This window comes from Polistes fuscatus, unplaced genomic scaffold (genome assembly GCF_010416935.1).
Source record: "Polistes fuscatus isolate 324 unplaced genomic scaffold, CU_Pfus_HIC Scaffold15, whole genome shotgun sequence".
In the NCBI taxonomy this organism is placed as follows: domain Eukaryota; kingdom Metazoa; phylum Arthropoda; class Insecta; order Hymenoptera; family Vespidae; genus Polistes; species Polistes fuscatus.
The window spans coordinates 4,389,196-4,412,530 of record NW_025113053.1 but is presented as its reverse complement, the minus strand read 5'-3'; the positions used below and the strand labels follow the sequence as shown (position 1 = coordinate 4,412,530).

General features: G+C 37.6%; 1 protein-coding gene across 4 annotated transcripts in view; it reads right to left on the bottom strand.

Moving 5' to 3' along the window:
- Positions 1-436: 436 nt before the first annotated feature.
- LOC122514549 (latrophilin Cirl-like) overlaps positions 437-23,335 on the bottom strand; it is a 283,503-nt gene continuing 260,604 nt past the window's right edge. For 3 of the 4 annotated variants that reach the window (XM_043631452.1, XM_043631449.1, XM_043631451.1), the window contains 15 exons: positions 22,367-22,553; positions 15,052-15,158; positions 13,548-13,734; positions 13,222-13,403; positions 12,480-13,121; positions 11,980-12,391; positions 11,676-11,901; positions 11,411-11,576; positions 11,098-11,312; positions 10,822-10,925; positions 9,543-9,587; positions 8,439-8,607; positions 8,005-8,229; positions 3,443-3,640; positions 437-2,334 (listed from right to left, as the gene is read on the bottom strand). In XM_043631452.1, the coding sequence (XP_043487387.1) occupies positions 1,471-2,334; positions 3,443-3,640; positions 8,005-8,229; positions 8,439-8,607; positions 9,543-9,587; positions 10,822-10,925; positions 11,098-11,312; positions 11,411-11,576; positions 11,676-11,901; positions 11,980-12,391; positions 12,480-13,121; positions 13,222-13,403; positions 13,548-13,734; positions 15,052-15,158; positions 22,367-22,553 (3,929 nt within the window). In that variant the 3' untranslated portion in view covers positions 437-1,470. The remainder of the gene's footprint in view (positions 2,335-3,442; positions 3,641-8,004; positions 8,230-8,438; positions 8,608-9,542; positions 9,588-10,821; positions 10,926-11,097; positions 11,313-11,410; positions 11,577-11,675; positions 11,902-11,979; positions 12,392-12,479; positions 13,122-13,221; positions 13,404-13,547; positions 13,735-15,051; positions 15,159-22,366; positions 22,554-23,335) is intronic. The other variant, XM_043631453.1, reaches the window with a different exon arrangement.

Below are 23,335 nucleotides of genomic sequence, written 5' to 3'. Positions count from 1 at the left end.
AATTATTATTTAATTATTAAGGAAATTTTCATTTCCCCTTTTTTTTTTAATCGTCAAGTAAAACGCGCGTTATTATTATTCTCCGTAAGAGTTCAACAATTTATAATATTTATTCGCGGAAAATGGGAAAAAAAAAAAAAAACAAGTAAAGTGAATTGAATTTGTTTTCTTGGTCTTCTGTTAAAAAAAAAAAAAAAAAAAAAAACAAAATTACTTCGAAGCATTCGAATTTAAAACAAAATTATGCACGCGTAGTAGTAGTAGTAGTAGTAGGAGCGCGGTCAAATGGAAATGGTTAAAAAAATACGCGCATGATTATTTCTATGAGGAAATTTTGACGCGTCGCGATCGAGAATTCGGTCTACTCGAAAGAAGCTCCCTCCTCCCTCCCTCCCGCCCAAAACCTCCTCCCCAAAACTCTCTCTCTCTCTTTCTCTTTCTCTCTGTCTTTTCTTCTTTTTTCTTTCCGCCCAGAGGCAGTTGTTGCTCTTCTAACATTAGTAGGGCAATTTTCAAATGCGATAGATGCAATCGCATTCCACAATTTCTAAAATATCCGATATGTCGCTATCCTAATCTATCCGTTCAACGAGAGTTCTATATATTATACACAAAGGAACGAAATAAAAGAAAGAACAGGGTGGTGATGATTATTTTCTATAAACGAAAACACAATGACTTACAAAATGTTTTATAGCTCGTGGACGAGGAGTATGTGTCGCGATATGTCTATTTTACAAAAGAAAAAGAATAGAAAAAAAAAAAGAAACAAAAAAAAAAGGAAAAAACGTATCGCCGACGCATCGTCGACACGATGATCGTCTCGCTTCCTACACAATAATTATTATTTGTTTGTTTGTTTCTCATTTAGATTTTATTCGCAAGGATCACACAAATCGTGATTAATACGCGAAGAGCAAGGAAGGAATCTTTCGGCGCAGAGTGTCGATCGTTTTATTCGAGTTTTGTACGCGAACATCGCGTAAGTATCGCTGCCGATCGACTCGTGTGCTTATAAACACGCTAAAAAAAGCGAATTAACGTCGTTTTCTAGCATTTCGTGTTTCTTCTCGGAAGGATCGTCGTCGTCTCCCTTCTCGTTTCTCACGATTTTTCTTCGAAATTGAACCTTTCGTTCGTCTCTCTATCTCTCTTTTCCCATTTGAACTGTTGTGTTCTAATTCACAGGTAAGAAATATCCCTTTTATCGAGAGAAAATCTTCCTTTCCGACAAATCTGGGGGAGAGGGAGAATGAAATTGAAAATGAAAGAATAAGGTAGAGGTAGAGAGGTAGAGATAGATAGAGAGAGAGAGAGAGAGACGTTTATACCGACGTTACAGTGGAATCAGAGAGAGATCGAAGTCGAAGGGCAAGTCCTACGAAAGGAGCAGAGTTCTAGCCCAAAACGTGGGGACGATGGTGGACGAGGCGGAGGACGAGGCGGAGGACGAGACGATCCAACTTTGACCTAACACTCGCTGTAGGACGGGGGTGGCATGCCGCGTCCCGTATACATGTCCGTTTGGGGTTGAAGATGACAGACAACGGTGTGGCCGTCGAGAACGGCGACGGTTCTCGTGTGATCCTGTTGGGGTGGCAGTCCATAGCCTGCAGGAAGTCGCGGCAGTTCGCCGAGCTCGTACCTTGCTTGCTGCCTTCGTAGTTTTTCCCAGCAGGCATTTAAGGTTCTTTCAACGGTTGGACCGTATTCCGTTGGATCGTAATGGGTGTTACCAACGCGATCGCTGCTCATCGTTTGTCCATAATGGAGCAGGTTGCGATCGTTAGCAGGCGAATATGGAATAAGCGGCCTATGATCGCCGTAGCTTCTCGAAGATTGTCTGCTCATGTCGCTTTGTCTTCGACCATCCTCATCGGACATGTCCGACACTTGGATCTCCCCGGCAGCTCCACCCGCGCCGCCTCGTTCGATTTCCTCGTAAACGGGATCATCTTCGTTCGTTATACCACCAACGCTGCCAACTCCGCGATGCGTCGGCAGGTGTACGTGTTGCCCGTGATGAGCGTGCATCTGGTGATGCATACTACTTCCACCGTTTCTACCATCGACGATTTCCGTATAAGTATGATTGTACGGCATGGCGGCTCGTCGCCCAGTTCCCACCGAAGTCGTAGCCGTTGTCGTAGCTGTCCTTCCACTGCCAGCACCCATCATCTCGCTGCCATCGCTCGAGCCGACGATACGGTTTCGATCTCGATCTCGATTGCGACCCGAATGGCCTAGAGTTAAAGTGTTATGCGTCCTCGGTGAGTCTTCTTGTTCGGATCCACCGTGTCCAGAGTCCCGGGAGTACGATTTAAAAGAAATGTTCTGTGGGTGGAATAGAAGTTTCATATATTAGATATTTTTCTTCAATTAGATTGGATATGATTTTGCTTTTCTAAAGGGGAATGTGAACGAACGTGCCGTTTTTTTGTTTTTGTCTTTCAACAAAAAATATATGGCGGTTTTATAAATTCGCCGATAGAAGAAAACACGGCAATTTTGAATTTGGATGTCGCGAGTCGAGGGAAACGGTCGTGGCTGCGCATGCACTGTGTTGTTAAAGGGGGTGGGGGGCAAAAGCCGAGAACAAAATTGTTCGCACATTTTCGAGTCAATTGAGTGCGTGGTAAAACTCGTCCATTAATTTTCTTCAATTAGATTGGATATGATTTTGCTTTTCTAAAGGGGATGTGAACGAACGTGCCGTTTTTTTGTTTTTGTCTTTCAACAAAATATATATGGCGGTTTTAAATTCGCCGATAGAAGAAACACGGCAATTTTGAATTTGGATGTCGCGAGTCGAGGGAAACGGTCGTGGCTGCGCATGCACTGTGTTGTTAAAGGGGGTGGGGGGCAAAACCGAGAACAAATTGTTCGCACATTTCGAGTCAATTGAGTGCGTGGTAAAAAACTCGTCCATTAATCTTAAACTCAGCAATGATAAAAAAATAAAAACAAGAAAAGAAATATCAACGCGAACACGCTTTTAATTCGCGTTTAACATCGTGCCGGTTAGTGATAATTAAACGAGAGAAGCACACACCATGCACGAGAGGGCGATCTAGCTAAAAGTTAGAGACAGTTTGGTGATCTTAAGTAAAGGCTAAAGAGAACATTACAAGCATCGACTGCGCGTCCCACGTTGAATTTATTTTTTCTATCTTTTACGATAAGACAAAGAATCAAGGAAACTTTTATAATTGCATTGGCGCATTGAAAATTATGAAAAATAAATATTCTTTATCGTAGGACAGCGCAATCATCATCAAGTTTAGAAATATATTATTTACATATGTATAATGAAGATGCGTGTACGTGTGTGTGTGTGTGTTTGATTTTTTTTGGTTTGTGCGAAAAAAAAGTAGCGATTAAGAGTAGCGACGAGAGATTAGCGTTAAAATAGCGCTTGCGATTTAGCCGCCGAGTTAGTTACCTTCCACATGAGGTTTTTGTTAAGGTGGCCCCAAGTGGCGGTGGCAGATTTGGGGATATTAGGAGCTGAGGGTAAGAATGCGTGACGGGCGTACGGCAGGGTTGCCACGATGTGAGCCTCTGTGCCAGAGGATTCACTTGGCACAGCGACTGCCGGCTGCCTATCAACTATCGCCCAGCTTCGACCGGATACCAAGTACTGGAAAATCAAGCATTGGTCGTGGCTTTTAAATCCTCCGTTTACCTCCATTTTATTTTTCTCTTTTTTTTTTTTTCATTATGCGTTAGATAAAAAAGAAAAGAAATGTGTCCACGTGTGTTCTATGTATATGTTCTGTCAAATTTATCATACACTTGAAATATGTGTCGGTAATTATGACAACGAATTAAGTACGCAAAAATTCATTTTTATTTTATATACAATTTTATATATATATATATATATTATAAAATAAATTTATCGACTTTATCCACCGTCATAATTATCGGCACGCGTGTTGTGTAAAATATTAATCATGTAAATTTGTATTATATTTTTATACGTAGAATATGTTTAAATCTGCGAAACCTTTTTTTAGGGAAGTCAGTGAGGTAAACGAAGGATCGTAGGATCTCCAAAGGTAATCAGTCCCTTGGAAAGATATTAAGACCTTCTCCTTGGACGAAGAATAAAATCGACGGTCGATTATTATAAAAAAAAAAAAAACGTTTACTTTTCCATTCGATAACATTGGAAACCGGATACCTCGGAGATCATCACGCGAACCACCTGATCCGCGGCCATACCAACATTTTCTGTTTTACCTCGAGGAAGGAATAATAAACGCTTTAGTGTGATAAATCAATAATCGGCAATGTAATAGCAAAAATTATAACGGAAATGATGCGTTGTGCTTATCGCGCGCAAATTTATATTTTAGAGCTGCCGTCGTTACTTGTTTTTTCTTCCCTTTTTACCGAACAATAACGTAAAACTCGTTCCTTCCGTTGCATCAAAAGCAAAAAAAGCTTATTTTTGTATTTATCTTAATACGATCGACCCCCCCCCCCCTCCTAATATCGTTATATTTTTTCTTTTTTCTTTTGTACAACTTACCTTATTACAATTTTTGATACGAAAAATCATAAGTTATTAATACAATATTGTACATATATATAGTTAAAACGAAATCGAGGGGGGTTGACGTAGATCGCGAAAACATTTTTGAACGACGCATCGATATTTATTTTGCTTTTCGCGGAAAGCCAGAAAGTAAAGTGTTCTAAACGCGCGTTTGCATCTAAATAAGGCGAGATATCAGGCGGATTAGCGTCAAACGATCGATGATAAAAACGCATATCGAAGGAATATAAAATTCTCTTTTCGTTTGATAATTTTCTATTCGGTTCGTCGTAGTCGATGTTGTTGTTGTTGTTGTTTTTTTTTTTCGTTTATAATCGTCGTGGTTATCGATCGATTGTGCGAAACGAGCGCGCGCACGCGACCTAAAAGCAAAGGCAAAGTCTGGTCGCGTCTTCGTCCTCCATAAATCGAACCGAGGGCGAGAGAGTAGCTCGTTGGAAGGGAAGCGGACATACGTTAGAAAACGTAATGCGTTCTGGGTTTATCTGAACGGCGGCCGAGCGGATTACGGAAACCGTTCGTCAAGGTTATCGCGTCGTAAAGATCGATCGATTTTTACGAAGGAAAGCAAGCAGCAGCAGCAGTAACAGCAGCAGCAGCATCGTCGTCGTCGTCGTCGTCGACTCGGCTCAACTCTATCGCTGTGCTGGCAGAAAACGAAGAAAACCACCTTCTTATGACTTTCCTTCCGTCCTACTACTTCGATAATCTTGATATCGCGTGTTCTCCTCTACCTTTCGAACATTACGAATCTTTCCAAAACGCATGAGAGTTCTTATTTTACTTTGATCTAAACGTACCGATACAAAAAAGAAAAAAAAAAACAAAACGGATTATTATTGGATTTTGTTGTTGATTTTTCAAAATCATTTAGACGAGTTAATTAGAGTTAAATTAAAGATTTAAGGAACATATCTATATATAGTATATACTTTTTAAATTTCAAGTCTAAATTAAAACTGTTCGTTAGCACGAATAGAAAAAAAAAAAAAGAACAAAAATAGCAATCTCGTTTGAGTCAGGTTAAAGGGAATTTTTGTTCGTTTTGATCTTTCGAGTTAATCTATTTCGATGAATGCGTGACACAAGGATGTAAAGCGTGCGTGAAAATGGAAAGGTGAGCACGTAGTACAACACCTTTCGTAGATATCAAAGTGAGAATACGATAAGGGACAATTACTGCTAATCTTTTATTTATACTCTTCGTGCGGACGAATAGAGTAGAAGGGAAACACGTTCTATAGTCATTCTTATTACCAAAATTTAGTATCATATTTTTGTAACGTTCCGAAAACGTTTCTGTTTTTTTCTATTTTTTTTCTTTTTTCTCTTTTTTGTTTTTTTGATATATAAATATAACGGTAATGGAAGGTGAAAATTTGAAGGACAATAACGACTTGTCGCGTCGTAAATAGGTCAAACGAGTAAAGCTAAAGCGCTAAATCGCCGCGAGGATGGACGAGCGTAAATCAGGTTTCAGAGATACGCGTGACGTTTAGACGAACGTGTACGCTTTGAAATTCCTTTTGTTGCCGTTGGAGCCCTCCGTGAGAGAGCCGAAGCGTCTGAAATAAATGACAAATCGCGTGCGAGCGCACGCTTTGTCAGCCAGGGTTGCATATAGAGGTACGGGCTTGTTCTTGAGAGGACGAGGAGGCAAAGAGGGACTGACTTGGTAGGTTGGAAAAGGAGGCAAAGTAACCAGCAACCGCGTTACACCAAACCCCGAGCCAGATAAGAAGCACGAAAATCACCACTGTTAGTAAGTAGAAGGCCCTTGCAAATAGTACGTTTGCGTGTTTACAGCTCTGCAAAGTCAAGTCCGTGAATGTTCTCGCTTTTTCTTTCTCTACGTTTTTTCTCTCCTTTATTTTCCTCTCTTTCTTTAACATCGGATTTATCTATCTCTTTTCACTTGATTTCCGTTAACCGAAAAATTATTGAGTATATATCTATTTATTCCAGGATTTATCTTCCAACAGTACGTACACAAGAACTTTGAATATTCAACGTTGTGCTTCTACTTATTGACAAACGTAATTTTCGAGTAGCATATCATTGGTACGTGTTCGAGAGTACATGAATTCGAGAGAGTCGATAGATAGGCGAGCACGTTTTCTGACTTTCGTTTGCCTTGTTACTTCGATATTCCATGTGATATTACTATTTTTTTTTTTCTTTTTCTAGTTTCTTTCTCCCTCTTTCACTTTCTAACCCACTTTGTTAGTTCCTACGTTTTCTCTCTCTTTCTCTTTCTCTTTCTCTCTTGCTTGCTTGCTTTTTTTTTTTTAAATCTCTATTGCATATCCAACTCTCGATGATACTTTGTTTACGATAACCAAAGTAGCGGCTTAGAGAATGAACAAGCGTACGGGAGAGTTCGAATAGGAGAATTTCGAGTTATGTGACACGTACGAAAATTACTTATGGTAAATCGAGAATAGAATCTCGATTTAAAGGAAGGAGGAGACCGAGAGTTAACCACTCAACGACAACGCGTCCTGCAACAGACTTGGCGAATGTATTTAATCAGAAGAAGAAAAAAAAAAGAAATAAAATAGAAAAAACATGACGCGACTAAGAGAGCAATACGAAAATGTTGTGAAAATCGATCGAGCTATAGGAAAACTAAGTGAAGATGTTATATGATGAGAGATACTCTGTACAGATAAGAAGATAGAAAGAGGGGGAGGGGTGGTACTAGACAAGATGTTATTTCAAATTAAGGAAGAATTTGTTCTCGAAGAAAGTATAAACACATCGGAAGAGAGTTATCGAGGGGAACCATCATTTAGAGTTGAAAGTGCAACGAAGTTCAAGAGATACTTTATTTGCCTTTGTTGCTATCTTTTCTTTCTCTCTCTCGGCGGGTGAAGTGCGCGATAAAAAAGCGAGAGCAAGTTGATCAGCTAGCAATCGATTAGTACGAGAGATAAATACTGGCAGGAAGAAGCGAAAATGAGATGTGCACGGAGCGACAATAGCCAATGAGTGAACGAGTTAGCGAGTGAGTGAATAATAAGTGAATTGTGAGCGAGTAGAAATGAATGAAAAACAGAGAGAGAGAGAGAGAGAGAGAGGGCAAGAGTGAGCGAGTGAGTAAGTGAATGAGTGAATCAGTGAGAGAATGAGAGAAGAGAGAGAGAGAACAGGGGGAGAGATCGATCGTTTGATCAATCCACCCATTTAGATGGAATTCTTCATCGAATTGCAAACTATTTTTTATCTTGCTTCTCGGTTTGGTGTATAAGCGGCGTTTGGATACCTTGCTGAGTGGGATGCCTATTGTGGTTGCTAGGTGCCATCATGTGCATCTGGTGTGCCCCGACCGGCGACCTCAGCGACAAATTGTTCAGGTTCACGTTTATCGAAAGATTCGTATTGTTACAGGCCGCAGTCAGATTGTTGTGATTGTTCGGCGGTGATGTTGTGGTACCCACGTTAGAGGCGGCATGAGGCGATAGTCCCGAGCTGTCCGTTGTCGGTGCCGAAGGATTCGAGGACGTGTTGTGCGAGGCAAATTCTTTTCCACCGTTTCCACCAGGCCCGACTCCACCCCCGCTCGTACCGGACGACCCGGAACTTCCCGTTACCGTCTTCGAACATCTCAAGCACTTTGGTAGCCACGAGTGTCTTCGGATGAACTTTCTATACTCCTTTCTTACCTGCAATAGGAAATCTATAGTTCTTTACACCTTCTTTGCTACAAATTTTGCACGCAAACTTAAAGTCTGACCTTTTTTCCTGTGATTAGCCACAGGATTTTCTGTTTTTTTTTTCAATTTGTCAATATTATTTGTTCATACAAAGAATCATACAAAAGTATTTGCCAGGGAAATGAAAAGATATATTTATATATTTTACATTCTCTTACCTTTTCATTTTGAACGCAGTGGAATACAAAGATGAACAGTCCTTGAAGACTGTTAAGTACAGTAAAGATGTACGCCATTACCACTGATTCTTGATTCAAGTAGAGTAATCCAAATGTCCAAGTTAATCCTAGTAGAAATACTAGGACGATGGCGCCGCGTAACCAAGCTCTGATGAGAAACAATGAAACAAATAAGTTATTTTGTCGAATAATATTCTACGATGAATTATAATAATCTTATTTTTTTCTTTTTTGCAATGCCGATCTTTAAAAAGAAAGATAAAAATTGTGCGAAAGTGTCGACGGTTCGTTCGACGAACTCGATGCTCGTTGCGTTTATATCGGACATTGTTCAACGATCGCATAACAAAATAATGTATTGATTTTGAATGAAAATATAAAATCGTATTTATAACGCAACGTTGTTATTCATTCGCAGAATCGAACCGTATCGAATCTCATAGAGTTTCATCGACACATCGTATTCGTTTCTAAACATTCACGACAAGAGAGCGTGTAACTACTACACAAGAAGGCCGAGAAGATAATTAAAAGAGGATAGATAATATTACTTAGTCGAAGTTCATGTTTAATATCTACTTTCAAATCAGGCGCGTGATACTTTAAACTAACTAAAGAAGAAATACAACATGCATGTGGAGGATTATATCGTGTGCATTCGAAGGAAAGGTGAGATGCATCGTTTCGATTCTAAGATGATACCTATCATTTTGACTTTTGACTTTGCATAAAGAATATCGAGAGAGAATTTGTTTTTGTTTTTCAAACAAAAGTCATGAGGAGGCTCGTTATTCTAATGAACTTTACGATATTTAGTCATTTTTGTTGTTTGTGCCGTCTACTTAACTAAGATTATATTATCACATTAATTAACTGATTTCGTTAAATTAGTTTGAGATAATAAATGAAGAATCGATTGTTTCTTTCAAAACTGACATAAAACCAGAGAAAATGAATTCGTTAATTAAAGTTAAAAACAGGCTTTAAGGAATAATGAATGGGTTCGAGGTAAAATAGAGGACTGTTAGTAATAACGTTAATAATAAGAAAAGTGAGTAATAATAAAAATGGTAAATATCTTACAAGTGCGCTTGCAATTTGTTGGGAAGAGCATTCTCTTCCTTTCCACTACCAACCAACCACGCCATGCAGAAGAATGTAGAACAGTGTAGACAGAAGTGGGTAGAAGATTTAATACAAAAAAATGAAACAAGACAGCAGTTAGGTGATTGTTCCGGCACCATTGATATCGATTGATTAAAATTAAACAAAATTTCTTTAATCATTATCATCATCATCATTATCATCAATGCTCGATTCGTATTACTAAATTCAACGGACTTTAATAAATGTCAAACTGATCACGAGTATTTAACGTATGTGTATATATATATTTCGTGTGAACCGTGAAAGAAGAAGAATCTCGCATAGTGCTCTTTTAACATGAATATATTATTTAAATGTAATGAACATAAGAAGCAAAATGTGTGTGCGTGTATGTGTGTGTGTGCGTGCGCACACGATAAAAAGAAAAAAACAAATGTGTTCGTCGTTTATAATAATTCGAATCGGGCTTGCAAGATATTTCTTTTTTACAATACCATCACCGATGTGTCGAAATTTTTGGTTGTAATCTTTTTATTTATTACATGAAAAGCTTGTCTGCATGTTTTAACGTCTCTCATCCCAATGAACTTCTATTATATTTCGCTTTCACATTGACTTCATCTCTCTTAGATTATCTCTTAACAGCTTTATCGAATTACAAGTAGACTCGTCATTCGTTCCAAGACGTTAAGAGCGGAAGAGAGATCGATTAATTAATTATCGGAATTATTACGTTGGTACAGTTTTAAAAACGATAATGCGTTCGCTAGCCTAACACCAATCTTGTGATTTGAAGAAGAAAAAAGTAGTCAAACGTAATAATGTATACGACGTATATCTATATACACGTATAGATATATTATATCATTGATATAATATATTTATATCATGGACGAGTAAACTTAGGATTTGCAGCAATACAGTGGCGTGTCGAACGAACGAAATCTGCGGTCATTCCAACATAGAACTCAAACCAAAACCAATAAAAACTTAGCATGGCCGCAAGAATAATGCGTGACAACGAGATTCGCATCGGGAGATCTCCTTAAGCAATGAAAGCTTGCGAATATGAACCGAAAGCACCAAACAGACACTTCGACTCTACGCTCGACGAGGGGGATTTAATAATCTCGATCATGTTAATGACAGATATAATCTCAACGGTTTTTGCTTTTTATATTGTATGTACAATCCGTTTGTTTTGTACGATAGATAATAAATAAGTGGACACAGCTCAAAAATAATTTGCGCTTACCTTGCGCTAGCTAGACGTGAATGTTCTTTACTCTTCATGGCTACCGTCGTATTTGCGTGTCGGCACATCATGTATATCGCCATCGACAGGAATACGAGATTTGCCTGTTATCAAAAAAAAAAGAAACAAAATGTTATTTAATCGTTAAACCAAGCTCTTTTGTTTCTAATTTAGTAGCTTAATTTTTAATTGACATCGAATGAATATGTATCACGCTGATGGAATCGTCAAGAACGAGCTACCGATTGCAACATCCAATTTGCTTTACATAATTACCAAGATTACGAGTATTACGGGTCCCACAAAGCTGAAGATGAAGTAGTTGTCCGCTCGAAGCCAACAGTATCGATCTGTACCGTAACTGAATGGATCGATTATACAGGATATCGCAACTACCAGCAACGGTGCCCCGTAAGCAACAAGATAATACCATCGGAGTCTAGACTTTTCCGCTTCGAAAACTTCGATCAGCATAACGTACAATTGAAATCCTGTTGAGAAAATAGAAAAAATCAAGGGAATCTAATGAATAAGATTGCTCTAATTTATAGACAATTCTTTTGATTTCAATATTTTATTGCGATCATACCTTCGAGGAACATCCAGGCGAATGCACATAGGAAAAAAAAGTGTAATAAACCGGCAACGATACCACAGACGATCCTCTGATTCGTTTGTCCGATTCCGCAAATAAACAAAACTTCGGCTATTAGCAGACAGACGCACAGGTTCTTGTGTATCGTTGTTCTGTCGGACTAAAAAAACAAATCATTTCAAATAAGACATCGTGATTATTTGGGTAGTGAAATAAAAACATTCGTACAAAATCATATTTAGGATTATTGCAATTATACCTTAAGCCCGCGAAACAATTGAAAAGTAAGTATCGCTAAAACTAGACAGACGATAGATATGATGCAGCCTATGTAAGTGATGATTTGTAAAGCGACTTGATGAGCGATGTCCAGTCTAACTGCATGAACGTCCATGAGAACGGCAAAATTTGTTAAGTGGTTGCACTCGCATACCGTGTGCGTGTCATTGCTTTTCTTTATTTGGCATCCTTCTTCTGACCAACCACTGAAAGAAAAAAAGATCGTTCAATGATAATCATATTAATTGTTTGCTTTTCATGATTTTTCAAACGTAAACGCTTACCTCAAAATATAATCCCAAAAGACGCAAGTAGGATTGGTGACATTTTCCAACGTCAAATGTCTGAAGTATATCCTTACTGGTTCCGACAGTTGTATATGTCGACCTTTTCCCAACGAAGCAGAAATAATCTTACTGTTCAATAACCTAGTCGTGTTCCTTTTCGGCAACGATTGCGAATCGTCGTTCGTTACGACGGACGGTAATTCAGCTTGCGGTTGAAGAATTTCTTCGAGTCTATTGAAGGCCATGAAGACCAATCGAACGATCCCAGCTTCGCTGTTTTCCAAAAGTGCACCTCTGGTTAGTTCGACGTGAGCTGTGGACGCTGTCCATCTTCCTTCCGCAAGGTTATTTGGGAAGACTTCGAGATCGTTACCGATGTTGCGCGTGTCCAATACACGAACTTCCATCACTGTTAAAAAACAAAAGGTTCATAAATTATTAATAATAAAATAATTCAGTGTAAGCGTGTCTGTTAAATAATTGTAAAAATAACTCACGTATATTTCTACAATCGTGAGTAATCGTCTTCTCTTGGGTCAAAGTATCAGCCAAAAGAAATGCATTTTCTTCTAGACCTATCAACAACGAGGTCGCTACTCTCATTTGTTCCTGATGACTGAGATCCTTCCAAGAAGCCATCTGTGCTTCGTTCAAAAGATTGCTACCTGTTCTTACGACACCTTGCAAAAGCTCCGTAACACTGACTTCGCTTTGATTGGGATCCTGATAGGTCCTAATACCTTGTGCCATCTTTTCGGCCATGTTCTTTATGATCTTTGTAGTGATCATCATGTCACCACCGTAAAGACCACGGCTATTGTTCGTTACTTGTGAAAGTTCTCGACTGATACCCAAAATGACGTCACCATCGGTCACTCTATTTTCCAAGGACGTCAACCAAACGGAACGGCACTCGCTCAAGTCTGGAGTGTCTCGATGCCAAATCGCGGAATCACCTTTTGCGAGACATCTCCAGCGAGCCAGGCCGTTGGCACCACCTGGACAACTTTGGACGGCAACGTCTCCAGCACGAGTCGCGTTCCATGAAAGATTTCGTGCTATTACCGGTGGACAAGCTTGTCGTCCGTAATCATACCATTGTCCGTTCGAGCTGGACTCTGGATAATAAGTGCTGGGTACTGAAAGTAGAAATCAAAATCGTCATTAGCGAACTTAAGTTTTATTTTTTGATGTTAATGGAACAAAAAAAAAAGGTAAAAATAAAATTGATTTATTTACCAGCTGGTTTACGACTAGTTCTCCATGGAGCAAATGTTGATGTAGTTGTGGGTTGCATTGTTTCAGGTGCGATAGGCGGAATCGCTGCAGCACCGTTTGCCGCGACACCGTTCGATGGAGGAATTAAATCTTTGTCCTCTCTGATGATATCCATCTCGTCGAAGGACTTCGTCGAGGTTGGACTAAAAATCAAGTTGTTCATTTTAACGTCGGATGCTTAAATTCGCGTCTACCCGTTCCGAAGGGTAAGAATTACGACGAAAATTAGATGAAGATTAAGATTAAGAGATAAGAAGAATGAAACGAGTAAAGGATCGGAAGCTGACCTTGGCGGAGTAGTTATTGGCAAAGCTGGTGTAGATGGTGCCGGTGGTGGTTGCGGTGGCTGTTGAACCGCCGGTGTCGTAATCCTCGAGGGAGGTCTCACGGTTGGCTTAGCCGTGCTCCAAACGCTCGGTTGCGAAGTTATGAACCACGGAGGACTCGGTCGAGACGTCGTCGTCGGTGTAGTCGCTGAAAATATTTTCGTGGATATCTTTTAACGTCTGCAGTGGAAACGAGAAAAGAAAATGAAAAAGAAGAAGCCGTGAGAGAGCTTCGTCAATGAAATAAAACAAAAGTCGTAAAAAGATTTACAAGCTGAATTTTGTCCCATCCGTTTATAAGTTTGTCAAATATCAACAAGTTCATATAAATTAAAGAAGAAAAATAATTCCAACGGATAGTAGACAGGAAAATAAAAAATCTTTTTGATTTACTTCAAAAGAACGTTGTACTTATTGTTTTTTGAACGTTGTATTATTTGATTAAACTGATTAAGTTTCTATTTAATTTGTAGAAAAAATGTAATCACGATCGAACCGTTTGATTAAGAGCAACGTTAATTTCTATTATACGGATATGATGATATCTGGATTTGGAATGTAAATTTATAGAGTGGTAGAATTTTCCTGGTTGAAGAAAACGTAGAAAACAGGTTGGAGAGGAGAGAATGTTACTTATGTTATTCTAACGCGATGGTTCACTGGTACCATTTGTTTGCGTGTCTTGCGTCATGTGCAACCCGAGTCTCTTCACCGCGGTTGCAACGGAAACGTTCACTACAAGTCTGACACCAACAAAAACGATCTGTTAGCACGTAATACATATTCGTTAGCAAACTGTATTTCCGGACAGCTCTTTCTCAATCTAGATTTAGTACCCTTGCTTACCTTCTTCTATCTTTATAGACGATAAAAAATGATAGATTCGCGTTAACATTTGTTTTCATCTTGATCGCGACGATTACTAATTCTTTTTTCTTATTAATAACAAATTTGAATCTTTGATAAGTTTCATTAATAACGATTCGATCGTGAAAAACATGTTTCGTGTATTCGAAGAGTTGATTGTATTAAAAAATGGGCCACGAGTGGGCTGGCCGGATGTTGAACTCGAAACCCGTATTTTGTGTGCAGTGGTGCGCAAACTGTTTATACTTGTGGACACTTTTGTTTGACAAAAATCATAAGAATTTCTTTCATTATTTCATGTGCAATTAAATTGGTGAATGTAATAATAATAATAATAATAATAATAATAATAATAATAGTAATAGTATTATATGTTATTTTAATTCTAAAAGTAGACCAAATTTTCGTGACAAAATTTTACTCGACTCTTCAAAAATATAAAATCCTACAGTTTGCGTACCGCTGGTTTAAACTACCGAACTACTCAAGACCCTAGTGGACTCCGTTTCTTCTTTTTAATTTGAACATAAAGTGGTATATAGTTCTTATGGATACAAATTAGGGAGATGGATATTGTCGATAGAAAAATTGTACTTACCAGAGACACAACGATAATGTGCCTCGAGATATTTGTGCGTGTTGGGACAAGGATCACCGAATTGCGAGGTCGATGCAACAATGCTGCAGTTTTGTTGGTCGTTACACCTAAAGAGGTTTTTGTCGAAAGGGCCAACGGTTAACAAAAGGAATAAATTCGACAAGCTTGTCACGTGTGCTGCCCATAGATTATTCGACTCCTTTTGTTTCTTTGTTCTTCCTTTTCATTTTTCTAGTCGATATCAAGGTGAAAAAGATGGAAGAAAGAGGGGGTAGAAAAATGGGAGGAAAATTTACTTTTCCCACAAACGGTACCGTCATATCGATTCGCGTCAGATTTTTAATGGAGTTTCGATGAACGCTGTTTCGCGTTGTCGCGCGTAGAAAAAAAGTAGAAAAAAAAGGAAGGTAAAAAAAGAATTTATAGGATTTCAACCAACCTAGACAATGGTACTGCACCTCGACGTATTTTCCAGTTCCAGGACAAGGATCCTCCTCGAATATCTCGCTGCGTACATTCACCGCGCAGGAATTACGATGATTGCACCTACGATTCGTCGCGTTAATCAAAAGAAGGTTATAACAGAAAATGATAATCACGATTTTCGTTATTCTCGCGCGAAATTGACAACTGATAATGAGAATCAAATGTTACGTTTTCGCACTCAATCAAATGTAATTCTATTTCTTTATTATTTTGTGTACGTTCGTCGCGTATTTATTACTCGCGAGTAAGTATCGAGAGTTAGCATGAAACACGGTCATAAATAATCTTCAGAACGCAATCAACGAAACGAGGAGAGAAAAGTTGTTAGTAATGAGCAGTGTTTTTGCAAGAGTTTTTAGAACACAAATGACAGGTGGTGTTTAAGGTAAGACAGACGAGGAATTTTAGTCCCAAATGCCGCCAGTAACACATACGTGCGTGTAATGTATGTATGGTCTCAGCTGTAGCCATAAATATCCATGGAACTTTCACAGTGTCCCTGTGGAAATCTCATATAGCAAGAAAACAAACGGGGGTATTATTTTAAATGGCACATTCGAATACATTTATCTAGGAGATGTCTATACCGATGATACGATACAGATTTGAATTGTTAATTTGAATTGAATTAAAGATTTGAATTGTTCGTGGTTAATGAAAATGATAGAAAAGAAAATAAAAGAAAAGAAAATCGATAAATTTGTCTTGATTTATCGTAACATTTTGAATGAAAAAAGGAGATTAAACTGTCCCCCATTTGCTAAGGGATTTTTACTTACATTAGCTTTTTTATAATTCACGATCGCAAACACCCCTCTGTTTTTGTAAGGACGTATGTGCGAGGGGGTTGAGTGTAAGAGTGACTGGTACGCATCGTCACCGTCGAATGACGTCGACGAAACACTTTGCAGGTGCAAAGTCTGTAAATTCATGTGTACCTATGCGCGCCCGCGCGCGCTCATACGTTAGTGTGCGCGTGTATGTGTTAAGTGTAAGCGTGTACTATTCGTTATCGCGCTCTAGGACGGCCGCTATTACGGAGGATTAAGCGCCCTCGTTGGCTACTGCTTTTGCACGAGGAAATGTCGTGATTCGAAAACATCGTCGACTATGCAGCACCGAGCTTTTTCATGGATTTTTTAACCGCGAGATTCGATTAAAATCACCGCGAGGTATTCTATTCCGAGTTTTTCGTCGATGTTGTTGGGTAGTAATATGTATAAAAAAGAATATATCGTACCGCTGTAATAATTAATTTGACATATGAAAAATTATCGATACGTTCGCTATCGATGCGCGCGCGTATGTATGCATGGATAGAATTTTGTATCGCTGAAAATGTACGGAACCCAAGGATGGTATCAATTTTAATCATCAATGGTACCACCACCACCACAGTAGCAACGAATGTTTATCGATGATTTTTAATTTGGATTGTTTGAAAGAAATGCCAACAGTGGGGTGGTGGTGATACTGCAAAAATATGTGTATACCAATTACGTTGGAAATTTATCAGTCGCATTTAAAATGATATATTATACGAAACGAGAATATTACTTTTTTTTTCTTTTTTTTTCTTTTTTTTTTTTTTTGTTATCAGAGAAATCAGGAAAATAATTGGACGTTATGAATATTTCACGATTGGAATAAAAATGATTGCTGTTTGTGTTATACGTAAACAAGAACGATTCTACGATACCGATAAGAGACACACGACAAAATTCTACTTCCTATTACCAATTCTCTCATTTGTTCAAATTCTTCTCATAAATTCTAACTGAAAATTTATTCCCGTTCTGTTTTAGGATAGGGGTGGGATCTTTAACTCGCTAAGAAGGAGTCTGGGGACGCTGTTTAAGTTGGCAAGTTTGAACGTGCGTATATAACTGGGATATGTAATGCGGATATGCGTAACACTTTCGCAAAGGAGTTGCATTTAACCGTCGCGGACACGAAAGTACGTCGTAGTAGGCAAAACTTGGACCGCTTAGCATTATCGTAGGATAAGCAGCACAATTCTCTCTCTCTCTCTCTCTCTCACCGACAAACGATCGTTGTTTCCAACAATAAGACTCCGAGTTGTCCCGTAATGCATACATACGTATAAATGTACATACACATATATCTTCTAGGACCCGTTTGTTGGTGAGGGAGATGAGGAAGAGCTAGAGCTAGCTCCTCTCCTCAAGGAGAAGCTTCAAGGAGAACCTGGGAATAAGATAGAATGTTCTAAGTAAGAAACTTGTCATTCGCACACGATTACCACGCGTTTCTAATGTCGTTGAATATTCCGCAATTCTTGGCAATTTCGGCTAATCATTTGCATCGCGAATATACTTAAACCGATACGTTTCAAATGTTTTTTATTGTCAAATCATTTTCTCTACGATTATGTTATTCGTGATGTTAATGTGTTCTGTTATGATGAATAGGGATAAAGAACAAAATGGACAAAATAGAAACGGTTAAACCCCGTAGACGGAAATTCGTAGATAAATCTTCCCATTTTCGCATCCTGGATATCGACGAGAGGAAAATGATAGAGGTCCATAGCAACACACGTGACATTTGCTTTATATTAATGCTTATATTTATATATATATATATCAGTAAACCTGAAATAAACGATAGAGGAGATTTTCATTTATAAGAATAAAATTTATATTAAATTAAAATGATTTTTTTTTTCTATTGCAAATTTGCAAAGAATTAAAAATAATATCTGTTCGTAATACGTATTAAAGATCTCCTCTTTCGTATGTTCACGCGAAAACACAGTCACGATCGTAAAGTAATGAAAAATGTCGATTCGAACGAGAACGAGAATAAAAATAAAAGGAATAGTAGAAAAAAATTAGACAAGAGAACAAAAAAAAGAAGGATAGTAGAATGCGCATTGCAACGAATCCGCTTATTGGCCAATGGAAAGCGTTACAATGGCGGGGCATACAAGAGGAATCGCGATCGTGGCTGTATATCGTGTGCGTAGCGAAACACACATACTTTTCATTCTTCTCTGAAAACATTACGTTGTTAAGCATGCAAATGGACGTCTGGGTGGCAGCAGGTGGAGCAAGGATAACGCGAGGGAGACGGCAGAGCTTGAACGCTCGTATAATACCCCTATATATACAGGGTTACTTGTGATCGGACGATTCGACGACACGAACAAAAGAAATCGTATTGCGCGCGCCGGAGATCCATATATTTTTCAATATATTTTTCAAATTTATTATATATATATATACACCTATATTAAAGGTGTACGAAAAACTGGACCGCAGAGGTTTGCTTGGAATTTCAATTCGAAATTTTGAAAGTTTGTATTCTATACTTTACATCAGTATACTGATCAAAGACCCCCTCCCCTCCTCCTCATGGATTATTTCATTCTTTCATAGCTTGAAATTTATTTTCAAATGTAATTTACTTTTATTAAAAAATAAAGGTATGCGTATTGTATTTTTATCGAGGGGAGGGGGGAGGGGAGGAGAAAAAAAAGTACAGTAACGTTGAATCGTCAATCGCGAAAAATTCTCAGTGCCGTTCCTCCCCCCCCGCGTCAAAATAGATATTTTGTATGGGTATTATATTCGCATTGCTTTCCCTACTTTAACATTTCTAGGAAACCCGGTCGTCGAATCCGCTCTAGTTTTAGAGTGAGAAATATTCTTCGGACTTTCGAACTGCATATTCGTAGTTGGAATATTTTTAAGTACCTAAACGAGAACTCGCTCACCCAAAGTCTCTTCCTCTTAATCCACTGAGGTATTCAACGAGTTTTGTCGACGGAAACTTGGCGTATCGTTTGTATTTCTATCTATGTGTTTTCTCTTTACCCAGCACACCTATATGTTTATTTGTTTCTCGGTTTACTTGAATCTTTCATACCGGGTAGCGAAAAGGTGGCAAGCAACCGACGAGGAGGAGAGAGAGAAAGAGAAAGAGAAAGAGAGAGAGAGAGAGAGCTGTGACAAATGTGTCATAGAAACTCCTAAAAAGATTCATTAAAATTCGTTAAAAATGTTGCCACGAAGTTATTTCTTTTTTTATAATAAATTCATTGAGCCTGAATTTACTCTTTTATTCTATGTCGCCTACTCTTGAGTCTGATATTCTTTAAAAAGATCGTTCTTGTTATCGCGTTGTCGACGAAAAAACGCTACAGAGAGAAGAAGGAAAGATATAGAAGAAGACTTCTACAGTTTTAGGACGATGAGGGGAGGAAAGAAAAGAGGGGGAGAGAAAGAGGTGAGAACATCGTACTGAAAGTACGAACGATAAAATACGAACTGAAAAGTTTTTCCGAGGAAGAAGAACGAGTGCTACGATCATTTCATTAGTCAGTTAGCACTGACTCCTCCTCCTCCTCCTCCTCCTCCTTCTCTCTTGCTTCACCTCACGGGAGAAAGGCCGAAACTTGTTTATCGATAGAACGAAAGTTTCGTTTGCAGGTCGTCGTCTTGAAAAGGCGAAGCTCACTTACTTACTTCTCTCTCTATCTCTCTCTCTCTCTTTATTTTTTTCTTTTGTATTTAGTAACACGACGTTGTAATAAAGTTGACGAAAAAATCAGTTATTATTTTCTCTCTCTTTATTTTTTTTCTTTTGTATTTAGTAACACGACGTTGTAATAAAGTTGACGAAAAAATCAGTTATTATTTTTCTCTCTCTTTATTTTTTTTCTTTTGTATTTAGTAACACGACGTTGTAATAAAGTTGACGAAAAAATCAGTTATTATTTTTCTCTTTTGATGTAAGAACAAAATTATCGAAATTTTAATTTTCGCTCACTTAGTTTTTTTTTTGCCAACCCAATAGAGATTCGGTTGATACTATACTTCATAATCATTTAGTATATCATATTTGATTAAAATATTGAAGAAAATGGAATATGCAACCGCGTAGAAACAGGTGCGATCATTAAATTCGAACGGTGAATCACGGATGCGAGAGAAAGCAGAGTTTCGTAGGGGCCCCGCATCCAATTTCATTAATCGTTTCGGCAAAGCTCTTGCGTTTTCTCTTTAATCGTAATCTCAAGTGTCTGCAACTTGGCTAGTTTCTCTCTTCCTATTCTCCTCCACTCCTCCCTACAGTCCCTTTCTCCACTTTCCCGTTCCATCTCACAAGCTCGCTGTTTAGTAGCTTTGCGCTTTGTCCCGAGAAACGTAGCCGACAGACGGTTAATCTGCAATTGGTTTTGGTTAGGCGGTACGATTAAACGGAATTCCTAAATGATTTTGGTTTGCGTTTTATTCTCCTCAAAGACTCTCTCCCCCCCCCTCTCTCTCTCTCTCTCTATTTCTTTCTTTTTTTTTTTCTCTTTCTATTACGCAAGTTATGCGCTTTTGCAGATCCGTGGGTGGTGCGAAAACTAACGCGGATTCGCTTGAATAATATACGTATATATAATTGGCATATTATAATTGGCAAAGGAAGAAGCTTTGATACAGATGCGATAGTCATTTTTCTTCTACGAATTAGAGATTAGAGAGAAATATTAAACGCGTTTTGAAAAGCGTTTAGTGTCATCACCGTTGGCTCGTTTTAACTCTTTGCAGTCCGAACATTTTGAATAATTAAAAAACGAATGAAACGTATCGTACAATTTGATGTTACAGATATATTCTCCCGAGAAATTGACTTGATATTTGAAAAGATTAAAAAGAATTTTTCAAACAGTTTTTTTGTTATATCCGTCATACAAATGAAATATCAAATTCGACTCAATATAGGACCACAACGAGCTTAAACTGAAAGAGCACGTACCATTTGAAATATTATACTAATATTAAAATAATATCAAATTCCGGTTGGCAATATTAAGTTTTCTCGTTTTATGAGCATATTTAGATATTACTATCCATATTCTACTAGCTTCCATCGTTAAATATTACTCGCTCCATTTGTTTGATTAATACTTCCGTTATCGAAAGCATCGAATAAAGCGAATCGATGTCAGCGAATAGAGAAGAAAATATTCCAAGCTATTTTAATGTTATTTGCATTGATACACATAAATTTAGTATTGTTAATTGAAAATGGAAGGATTTGACGAGTAAAATTTCAGCATGCGATTAATCGAATACAACTGACCAATATAAAAAGCACACGCCAAACATAATCATTTCACAAGCGTACAAAAATAATTCAAAGTGTTGGTTAGAATTATTTAAAGCGACGCAGAAAATAAGATTCTCGTAAATCGATTGCGTTATTGAAGAAAAAGAAAAATTAATGAAAAGAACAGAAATTATAAAAAAAAAAATAAAGATAAATAAAAAAGACTCGGAGAGAGTTTCTAAAAGTTTCGAGAAGTATGAATAAATAAATGAAAAGAGAAAATTGAGCGCGAAAAGCATAAGTTTGATTCTTAAAAATAGACGGTGGTGGTGCGCGCGAGAAGAACTCGTGAAAGAAATTTGATAATTTTTTTTTCATACAAAAAAAAATAAACATAAAATAACATACAAACATAATTAAACATAATTAAAAATAAGTAAATATACAGTTTTTGGGCAAAGAAAACGAATAGGGTAAACAACGAAAGGAATAAATATGTGGAATAAAAAGCGAATAACTCGTTTCGATGGTCGAACGATTGGCCAATTCGCCGAATCATACGAAACACTGTCTGATTCGCTTTCCGTTCCTCCTTTCCTTTCCTTCCTATCGCTTTAATCGAAATTTTTGCTAGTTATTATTTCCTTGCTCTTTGCTCCATACCTTGGGGATTGCGGGAGTCTTGGATTTGGGAAATGGTAAATAAGGATATAATAATAAATCAAATCTATGATTAAAAAGACAATGACAGAAAAAAACTTACTCGTTATTGAGAACGCGGAAAGTTTTCGGCGACATGCAATTGACACTCCAGTCGGTATTTCCATGTTCGTTGCATATCGTTATCGAGAACCTCCCATAGTTAGCTCTTATCAGGTGGATCAGCTTTCCTTCGCCGCACTCGATCCATAATGTTTTGCCTTCGCAGGCGTACGCGGTGTCGTACCTCTCTGTAACAAAAATTCAATTTCCAAGTAAGTTTACGAACGTTCCTCGTTAAGTCCTTAAACGAGTAGTCGAGTCGACGGAAAGACGGGACGCAAGGTGAAGAGGAAAGTTTATATATATATATATATATATATATATATATATATATATATATATATATATATATTTAATATAATATATAATATTAATATAATATATTTAATATATAATATATAATATTTAATATAATATATTTCACCCTATATATTATACAAAGTTTTATATATATATATATATTTATATATATTTTATTTTTATTTTTATTTTTTTATTTTTATATTATATTTTTTATTTATATTATATTTTTTTATATTTTATATTATTATTTTTTTATTTTTATTTTTTATATATATTATATACTCTTTATATATTTATATATATATATATATAAAACTTTGTATAATATATAGGGTGAAATAGAGAAGAATATAGCAACGCCGAGTGTCCTTTGAAACAAGTCGAGAGAAGATGTCGAAGGAACGAGGAATTTCTATTCTTGAAATTTCATCGAGGTACCACCAACGAGAAGAGAAATGTTGATTTTCTTTATGCGCGCGTTCGTGCGTGCGTATGCGTGTGCCGAGTTTACCCGATCGAAACTGCCGTGTACCCCCCCGTAGAACTTAATGGAATTAAGATAAAGAGATCATCCTTCGTCTTCGCTATCTTTGTCTCTCTTTATCTCTATCTATCTCTTTATTTATCTAGCTATCTTTTACAGGAAACTTCTATATATATATATATA